This window comes from Chrysemys picta, chromosome 13, assembly GCF_011386835.1.
Source record: "Chrysemys picta bellii isolate R12L10 chromosome 13, ASM1138683v2, whole genome shotgun sequence".
NCBI classification, from domain to species: domain Eukaryota; kingdom Metazoa; phylum Chordata; order Testudines; family Emydidae; genus Chrysemys; species Chrysemys picta.
This window is the reverse complement of record NC_088803.1, coordinates 29,172,595-29,183,031: the sequence shown is the minus strand read 5'-3', so window position 1 is coordinate 29,183,031 and position 10,437 is coordinate 29,172,595. Positions and strand designations below refer to the sequence as shown.

Genomic DNA, 10,437 nt, shown 5'->3' with positions numbered 1-10,437 from the left:
TTACTCAGAACAAACCCCTAATAAGTCAGTTGTATTTTTCTTCTTTGTCCCTGGTTTAAAGGCAAGTGTATGGGGTGAAAATGGATGAAAATAATGGGCCACTACTAGTACAGAGCCCGTTCACTTTGAAAAAGTCACCATTCAGAGAGATTATAAGATTCACCATTCAGAGAGATAACAACATTGTGAGGTAGGAACAGCCTCAGGGAGAGTTCAGACCTTTTAAAGATTTGCAGTAAGAAGTTCAATCATCAAAGGGCCACTGAAAATTTCACAAGAGAAGGAATAGAGACATGACAAAAATAATCACTGAGACACTTTTATTGATTTGATAAGGCAAAACCTTCTCAAAATAAATCATAAAAGCGGCAACAACAACAAAAAAAAGACAAGAAGGTAAGTTGTGAGTAATCAAGCTTCGTATTTACAGTCATTCAAAACCAATAAGGTAAAACCATATTTCAGACAGAATTGACAGGAGTGTGCAAACCACAAAGATTCATTTTTTAGATCACACCATTAGAATTTCTATTATATTAAGTTATCTTCTTGAACACTAAAAGAAATCTGTCCATTTCTGACTGCCAAAGTCACTTGATTTCAATCCTCATACCCCTTCCACGGAATGCCATTTTAGTGATACAAAAGAAAGATACTTTTACTTCTTTGTAAACAAAAAAAAGAGCACAAGGTTGTCCTCCTGGTCATTATTAAGGTGGCACAGTAGAATTAACACTAATGCTTTGTTTTTGGCTATTAAATTAAAAATATTCGGTAGTGGGGGGAAAACCAGACTAATTTAGGACAATCTCATTCTGTTGGATTCTGGATGACGATCAGGAAATAGTCTTTATCTGCAAGGGAAAAAAAGGAAGTTATTCCTCCATTGCTAATGCTCATTCACAGATTAAGAAAAGTTGTTTCCTTGTTTTACCTTGCACGTTTATCATACATTGACTAATGACAGTAAATGTCACCTACTTAAATGTTCATCAACTCTACCTTGACTTTAAAGTAGTATGAGAAAATTAAAATCCCTGACAGCAAGTGTTCATTAGTGAGCGAGGTGGGCTTGACAGGTATTTCCCATGGCTAAATCAGGTCAGTCTCTCTAATCTTACTGTGGGGGAATAGTTCCAGCCTCTCTAGAGAATGGGATGCACCAAGCCTATGTAATTTAACGCACATTCCTACATTCTGGAACAACTCTCACTACCCCTCTGCATCTTCCACGTGGGGATTCCGGACCACTAGATTCACATCAGCATAAATCTCTCAGCCATTCCCTCAGTGCAGCCACAACTAGCGCCTCTGGGCCAGCACAAATAGGTTGTTATACAAAGAGCACCCTTTGCCCTGTGCAGTCACTCAACCTGAACAGCTCCCTACTTATCACAGCTCCACCACAGGTCTTAAGTGATGTGGAGGGACGTATCTGAGCCCTCTACACCTGGGTGAACTGCACTCATACTGCATCAGTTTCCTCTGTGACATAATCTGGTGATTTAATGAAACATTCTGGCCTTCTCAGCATGAGGCATTTTCTCCTGACATGTCCCACCAATGCTACATCATTGCAAGTTCCAGTGTTTCCAGGCTACTGGTTGCTGCTGGTGTTTTAATCACTACATTGTCTAGACATGCTCTGACCAGTGGCGAGAAATTAACAGAGTCTAGTGAAGACACAGACTCAAATTGAGAGATTCTAGGACCAGCAAGTACTGTAACAATATGCGTGCTCCTCCAGTCCTGAGAATCAGCCAGCCCCCCACTCTGGTTCGTTTCAGTAGTTACGCTAGCAGTGCTGGTCTGAAGCAGCTCATAAAATGTGTTCCGCTAATTTCAGACTCTTCTGGTCTTATCTTGAAAAAGCCAAAACACAAGAGAATCTTCTTTCAAATTTACAGTTTGACTGGCAGTGAGATGGGAAAACTGATTCCTTCCCACACCCAACCATGAAGAGGCAGGCTCAGTTTAATAGAAACAGACCCAGCTCTGAACCAAGTATACCACCAGAAATTCTTTGGTTACAGCTACAGCATACTAAATTAGACAGTCACTGGAAGGATTCACTTCTTCAGGCTCTATAGATTTTGTGCCATGGAAAGCTTGACAGGGAAGGATGAGACACATGCCGCGAGAAAGGAATTTCAACAGGAGGCTTGGAAGCCTGATGCTGAGGGGCTTTTACCTGGAGCAATCATGATCTCATTTTTCTTGGAGCGGATCCGCAGGAACGTCAGGTCGTTCTGGGGATCAATGTCCCGCACAGTGCTCCTTGCCTTCATGATGAAGCTGTGCATTAGGCCTGCGTATTGCACTGTTGTGGAGTTGTCCACCGTGCTTTTGATAGGAATACCTGCAAAGAGAGACAGTAAGTGTGGTGAGCTAGTTAACGATGGTAACCTCTGAGACTAACTTAATTCCTGGCTACCCACTAGACACATCTGTACAGTCCCTTTAAACCTCAGTAGATTTTATGCTTAACATTTAGCATATTTAAAAAAAACTTTTTGAAACAAAGTGTGACTAGAAACGCTTCTGTGAGTGGTGCAGAAACGTGGGGTGGGGCTGGGTAGTAGGCACTGCCCTGCAGAGTAGGAAACCCAAACAGTACTACAGTCGTGCAACAATTCCCAAGCTGTGCACATTGGGGGCTGCCAGTGACATGGTGCTGGTTCCCCCTCATTTTCAGCTGCTTCTGCAGACCTCCAGCCTTCCTTCCAAAGAGCAGCTGGAAACAAGGAGAAACTTCCACTAGGAGCCACCAATATGTACAAAAAAGAGAAGATATAAGAAAAGCCCTTAAGGAACATAGATGGGAGCAGAGCAGAGATGCTCGCGACCACTGGGACCAGAGCCCTCCATAGGGTTGTGCAACATTAAGAGTTTTTCATTGTTTTTCTGTTTGGGGGAGGGGGTCCTTTATAGCCAGGCGCCACTTGAGCTGGTCCACTGGAGGCTGCTGACGGGATGCACTGAATCAGTGCATCACCTTGGCTAGGACCGATCCGTAAGGAAGGGGAGGTAGCAGTTGCTCTCCTGCTCTCCTCCTGAGGGGGTTTTCCAGTACCAGCACCCTGGCAGAAGCCAAAGAGCCAAGCTCAGTCCACATTTATCGTATGTTGTAGTATGAGACTGATGCAGCAGCAAATTGCTAACATTTAATCTGTCGGTTTTTCTAGTACACCGAAGATGTAAACCCCCACAAGCACAGCCCAAACATTTGACCTTCCTCCCTGTCCTCAGACACCAGCACTACCAAGGAAGGGCAAGCCAAGTGCTGATTTGTAAATGAGGTCACCAATGATCAGATCTTCCATAGAGCCTCCACGTAATTACCGAATGTCTTTTTTCTAAGACACTTACCAGTTAAATTAAAATTAAGTGTTAGAAGATTTACTGTACATTACATATGATCAGAAAAACGTTTTTGGCAAAATGAGCTTGTCTTATTCTACATTCTATACATTTTGATATTCTTCCTCTTGGCTGCAAAGTTATTCTTAAAACGCATGGGGACAAATTCTGCTCTCAGGTACATCTGCTCAATGCCACTGACTTCAATAGGCTTGCAGAGAGGCAGCTTGACGTAACCTGCCTCTCTAAAGGAGAGAAACATATCTAGAGAGACATTTAATCTCTTTATAAATAGCAAATTCATCGATCTTTAAAGTGCCCTGTTCTAAAAAAGTAACATCCTTAGGAAATATAGCCAGAGTGGCACGATACCTTCCGAATTAACAACAATGATTCCTTGGACGCCCTTTTGGCTCTGAATTCGCTTCAGTGTTTCTTCCACCTCAGCCTGCAAAAAACAAACAACAAAAAGATTAGGCAACATGATGTCTTGAAGGTGCAATCTGCCTTCAAATAACGCTTTGTAATAATATATCTGGAAATAAAACTGAGCCAAGATAATTCCAATAGATATTACTCATTTTCTCAGAGCAAAGCACAGCTATCTTTGGCACCATCATATCGCCAAAGCCTTTTTAGTTGTTTTCAAGCCCATTGTTGTCTGTCAGTCATTTGCCATAACAAGCTTTTGGAAGCCTGAAACCTGTTCCCAAATACATCTCTCACCCTTTCTCCCTACCCCCCACTGCAATACTGGTTTCTCATTACAGATTTGCTCATGGGCACAAGGCCACACTCACACAGAGTTTTGTTATTATAGGGTTGCTCATTAGGGCTGCTAGCACTTTTATTATTATTATTTTACAGTTATACAAAGGACAGTGCTGCAGCACTTGTTTTGAAAAAATGCACAGAATTTACAAATAAGTAAGAAAAAAATATCGAGTTTTGAGTTAAAGACTCTCCCCCTCCTTTTATCAAAAATATGCTAAAGGCAATAAACAAAGCAAATGAGGGGAAAGAGCCTGGTTTACAACCATTAGCCTACAATAACAATTCATGGTGGATGGGCTATTGGTATCTATTGCCAACAGTTTATTCTACTACTTTAAAAAGTCAATATACAAAGAAATCTGCAAAGGTATTATTATCTGTTTGTTGTCTCTGTAAAATTAGTGTCAACTCTGAAAGATTTTGAAAGTTTCCTTAGCAATGCTTGCTCTTACATCAATCACAACTCACTTGGGATCTCACTAATGGAGCCTAATGATCTGAGTGGCCTAGGTGTGATTCTGCATGGTGCTGAGTGCTCCTTGAGAGGTGCTGGGCCCTATGAACTCCCATTAAAGAGAACGGGGGGGGGGCACTCAGCACCTTGACTGACTGAGCTCCATAATGCAATGTCAGGCAAAACAGACTTCTACAAACAAAGAAACATGCTTGTCTTCACAGGAAGAAGGAAACAATTGCACAGGAGACTAGGCACCCACGTCTAAAACAATGTAATACTAACTGCTGGCAACCATGGGAACCATGCAACACTGGATTTGTTTTGTGTCTGCAAACTACAGTTTGTCTTATCCAGCACGGAAAATCAAGAGCTACTTAAAAATGATGATCAGACACGGAAAATCATAGCGCAAATTTCAAAACAAAGGAAAGGGGATAGTAACTAAAAGCAGATTGTAACAAATGAGTTGTATGCTGGAGAAGTGGAAAAATAAACAGCTTGAGACAGCACTTTTAAAAACTCTTTCAGATTTAATAGCAATTGTTTCTGTTTAAAGCCCCAACCCTGCAACCTGTTCCATGCATCCGGGCCCCACTGACTTCCAAAGAGTGTTGCCTGAGTATAAGGATCCATCCATGCAGAACAACATCTAATTTTGCATTTCTTCTCACATAGCAAGCAAGACTAGTCAGTTTCTCTTTTGTTTTTAGCTCACATACAGACTGAGATTTTAAAAGGATCAAAGGGAGTGTCAAGAATCAGGGGGTAGCCGTGCTAGTCTGTATCTACAAAAACAACAAGGAGTCTGGTGGCACCTTAAAGACTAACAGATTTATTTGGGCACAGGGAGTGTGGTGCTCAAACACCAGTTCAATAGGACTTGGGTGCCTCACTCCCTTGGGCTCAATTGAAAATCCCAGCTGTAGACTATTTCATTTTCAGGTTCTCATCTGCAATGCAGGGGAACATCTGTTTGTTAAGAAAATATTTTAGCTGTATTTTTTGTAAACAGAAACAGTTTATGCTGATCTTTGTAAAAGTTTGTTTTCAGTGTCCCCTTTAATAGAATTACAATAAATAAAACAACAATAACCCTTCCCTCCCAACCCCTAAGATTTCCTCAGGGAAGCACCTCATAGATCAACGTGCGTGGATGACTTGGTACATTCCAGTGCCCACACTTCTTTGAAAAAAGACACTCAAGCCATACAGTCAATGGCATTTATTAAAGTGAGGTTTTTTTCACTCACCTGAAGCTGTGCAGTTAAGGCAGTGGTTCCCAAACTTGTTCCGCAGCTTGTACAGGGAAAGCCCCTGGTGGGCCGGGATGGTTTCTTTACCTGCCACGTCCGCAGGTTCGGTCGATCGCGGCTCCCAGTGGCCAACGAGAGCTGCTGGAAGTGGCGGCCAGTAAGTCCCTCGGCCCGCGCCACTTCCAGCAGCTCCCGTTGGCCTGGAGCAACAAACCACGGTAAACAAACCAGCCCGGCCCGCCAGGGGCTTTCCCTGCACAAGCAGCGGAACAAGTTTGGGAACCACTGAGTTAAGGGATAGTGAATTGGACTGGGAGTTAGGGATCTGGGTTCTATCCCTGGCTGTGTGGTCTTGGAAAATTCACAGAACCTCTCCATTTCCCCATGTGTAAAACAGAGATTTCACTTGCCTTCCTTTGTAATGTGCTCAATCACAAATTATTAGCTTGAGAGCATTCAATTATGTATCATGGAAGAATAATTCCTTCCATTGCAAGAGTTACTGTGTAGAATTCTATGGTCTGTGTTATGCAGGAGGTCAAACTCAATAATCATTGTGGTCCTTTCAGGCCTTGAAATCTAGGACTCTGAAGATATGTCTACATTGTAATAAAACACCCATGGCTGGTCCTTTCCAGCAGACTAAGGCTCACTGGGCTGTGGGGCTACAGAACTGCAGGGTAGATGGTCAGGCTTGGGCTGGTGTCTGGGCTCTGGAAGCCCACAAGAGGGTATATATCTACACTGCCGTGTAAGCCCAGGGTTCAAACTCAGGCTCAAGCCTAACCCCCCTTCCGTCTACATACAAAGCGTGCTAACCCAGGGCTCAGACTCAGGGTACCAGGAGCCCATTGGGGTGGAGGTCTGAGCCTGAGTCAAGCTGAGACACAGAGTTCAAGCCCTATTGCTTTGAAGGGTATATGCAGCCCCACTGGACTCATGCTCTGGGAGTTGACCCACAATCCCATGGGCCGACTTTTTTTTGTCTTTTGGGTAGTGAAGTTTGGAGGACAATCAAGTTTTCTCACACTGCACCACGAACAAAGGGGTAGAGCTGCCACATTTTGGGAGGGTACTAAAAAGTCTGGATATAGGTGGCTGGACTCAGGCTGGCATAGTGCAGTGTAGACACTGGAGCCCCTTGATTGTGTTACGCAGGACCCAGGGTTCAACAATTCCTAACCTGCGGGTTACAAATAAATGCAAATACTCAAGCCCTAGATTCATAGGGCCCGGCTTCCTCTGGGCCCGGGGAGTGCTCAACCCACCGCTCCACACCAGGCCCCACTCCCACCCGACCCCTTCCTCCAAACCTCCGTCCCCATCCTGCCTTTTCCTGCCCTGCCCCATCCCCACCTCTCCCCCCCCCATTCCGCTCCCTCCTACATGCCCTGAAGCAGCTGATCGCAGCAGGTGGGAGGCACTGGGGGTGGGAGCTGACTGCTGGTGGGTGCTCCAGCCCTGGAGCACCCCCAGAGTCGGCGCCTATGCCTAGATTAACAAACCCAGGGTCTGCTAACTCAAGTTCTACTAACCCTGGGCTTACGCTGCAGCACACATGCACCCTAAAGCACAGTTTGGACGGCTCATATAGATGGGGACATGAGAAAAATTAATCCCTCCGAATTAACGAAAGATGTGAATTTGAAGTGGATTAGCGAAACCACATTAAACCCTTGTGTGGCTACTGCTATTGAGAATTACAGTGGCCTTCATTCAGTTTGTCTTCATTCACTTTGGAGATGAATCAGCCCAACCCAATTTAAGGCCCCTTTTGCTCGGAATGCCGGTGCTTACGCAGGGCTTGAATGCGGTTTAACTAATCCCCATAACTACTGGAGTGGTGCTGTCAACAAACCGGACTGATCTGAGATGACCCCCACCCTTGACTGAGCCCCCCAGGGAACCCCCACGTCCTTCGCCCCCCTCCCGTCAGCCCCAGTCCTCAGGCCCCCTCACGTTGCTCCAGGTTCCCCCCACTACCCCGGGCCGCGCCCATAACTCCGCACCCGGGTCCCCCGACCCCGGAGCTCCTTAGGCTGACACGGGGTCTCGAACCAACGCCCTGGGCACGGCACGGCCCCTCTGGCCCTAGCCCCGCCCCTACCGCAGGTGAGACGGCGGCCGCTGGGCAGGGGTGCGGCCCCGCCCTCCACTCACCATGTTGGGGGATCTTCGCCTGAAGCAGCAGCCGGACCCCAGCGGCACACAGCCCCGTCACGGCGCCAGCACGCATGCGCAGCACCGAGCTGGGGACGGGCAGCTCTGCCAGCCAATGAGCGGTGGCAGCCAGACAGCGAACGGGGTTTCGACTCGAGTCAAGGGAGCGGGTGTCGTCAGTTCCGCCTCTGCTAGTTGCCCCGGAAACGTTCGGGGGGCGTTCCCCAGTTCCCGGGGCTGGGGACGCCTTGGGGTTTCTTCGCTGGCTGGGGGTGGGGGCTACCTGGGCATGGGGGGCCCACTGGAGCCTGGTGGCACCTGGGCGTGGGGTGCTGGCTGGGGGAGAGGGGGCTACTTGGGCCTAGGGTGCTGGCTGGGGGGGCACAGGGCTCTGGGATCACTGGCTGGGGGAGAGGGGGCTGCTTGGGGTGCTGGCTGGGGGGGGCACAGGGCTCTGGGATTGCTGGCTGGGGGAGAGGGGGCTACTTGTGCCTGGGGTGCTGGCTGGGGGGGGCCATAGGAGTTGGGCGGAGCTGTTTTGTAGGATCCCTCCCTTGCCCTTGTGGACACATCTGGGCCGACTGGAGTCTTGGGATCATCTAGTCTGAGCTCCTGCCTTGCTCAGTTGAGAGTACCAAGCCGGAGGCCAGCCTGAAGTCCTACCGGCCTGGTGAGACCAAGTGGCATAGCTAGGAAGACACCCCCCTCCAAAAAGCATCGCAGCCCTGCTGAGTCATTCCGGTGGCTGATTAGTCAGTCATGCCTCTTGACGGTCAAGCACATGATCCCCCATCCCCCAGCACACATGCTCTTGCTGCTTGTTGGGGGTGGTTTAATTATGTCCATGGGAGAGTTCTCTCCCATTGTCATAGAGCAGCTACACGGGAGATCTTACAGCGGTGCAGCTGTATCAGTAGAGCGGTGCTGCTGGAAGGTCTCTAGTATAGACATAGCCTTAGTCTCTTTGTGCCTTAATTCTCATTCTGTACAACAGGGATAAGAGCATGTGTACTGTGAGGATAAATACATTCAAGATTGAGAGAAGCTTAGACCTTGTCTACACTACAGGGGAAATTCGATCTAAGGTACGTAATTTTAGTTACATGAATAGCATAACTCAAATCGATGTAGTTTAGACCTATTTACTGCAGGGTCCACGTTACGCGATGTCGATGGGAGACACTCTCCCGTTGACTCCTCTTACTCTTCTCTATCAGGTGGAGTACAGGAGTCCATGGGAGCATGATCTGCGGTTGATTGAGCAGGTCTTCACTAGACCTGCTAAATTGACTGCCAATGCATTGATCGCTGCTCATGGATCCCCCGGTAAGTGTAGACAAGCCCTCAGATACTATGGGAATGGGGGCCATAGATGTACCTAAAATAGATGGTTTCCCTGGCTTAAGGAATGGCCATGCTGTTAAGCCTCACGGAAGAAAATTCACTCTTGGGGACAGAGACTGAGAAGGCAATATACATAAGAATGGCCCTATTGGATCAAACCAAAGGTCCATCTAGCCCAGTATCCTGTCTTCCGACAGTGGCCAGTGCTAGGTGCCCCAGAGGAAATGAACAGAACAGGTAATCATCAAGTGATCCATCCCCTGTTGCCCATTCCCAGCTTCTGACAAACAGAGGCTAGGGCCACCATTCCTGCCCATCCTGGCTAATAGCCATTGATGGACCTAACCTCCATGAATTTATCTAGTTTTTTGAACCCTGCTATGGTCCTGGCCTTCACAACATTCTCTGGCAAGCAGTTCCACAGGTTAACTGTGCATTGTGTGAAGAAATACTTCCTTTTATTTGTTTTAAACCTGCTGTCTATTCATTTCATTTGGTGACCCCTAGTTCTTGTGTTATGAGAAGGAGTAAACAACACTTCCTTATCTACTTTTTTTTTCCTCATGATTTTATAGACCTCAATCATATCTCCCCTTAGCCGTCTCTTTTCCAAGCTGAAAAGTCCCAGTCTTATTAATCTCTCCTCATACGGAAGCCGTTCCATATCCCTAATCATTTTTGTTGCCCTTTTCCAATTCCAATATATCTTTTTTGAGATGGGGCGACCACATCTGCACACAGTAGTCAAGATGTGGGCGTACCATTGATTTATATAGAGACAACTTGATATTTTCTGTCCTATTTCTATCTCTTTCTTAATCATTCCCAGCATTCTGTTCGCTTTTTTGACTGCCGCTGCACATTGAGTGGATGTTTTCAGAGAACTATTCACAATGACTCCAAGATCTCTTTCTTGAGTGGTAACAGCTAATTTAAACCCCATCATTTTCTACGTATAGTTGGGATTATGCTTTCCAATGTGCATTATTTGCATTTATCAACATTAAATTTCATCTGCCATTTTGTTGCCCAGTCACCCAGGTTTGAGTGATCCTTTTGTAGCTCTTCGCAGTCTGGCTGTGTCTTACC

The 10,437-nt window shown here is 46.5% G+C and overlaps 1 protein-coding gene across 1 annotated transcript; it reads right to left on the bottom strand.

Moving 5' to 3' along the window:
• Positions 1-305: 305 nt before the first annotated feature.
• On the bottom strand, positions 306-8,647 carry DYNLRB1 (dynein light chain roadblock-type 1). The gene is made up of 4 exons (XM_008178099.4): positions 8,005-8,647; positions 3,733-3,808; positions 2,192-2,359; positions 306-854 (listed from the first exon to the last, which is right to left on the bottom strand). Exons 1-4 carry the CDS (start codon positions 8,005-8,007, stop codon positions 811-813), a joined length of 291 nt encoding a protein of 96 aa, XP_008176321.1. The 5' UTR covers positions 8,008-8,647; the 3' UTR covers positions 306-810.
• Positions 8,648-10,437: the final 1,790 nt, after the last annotated feature.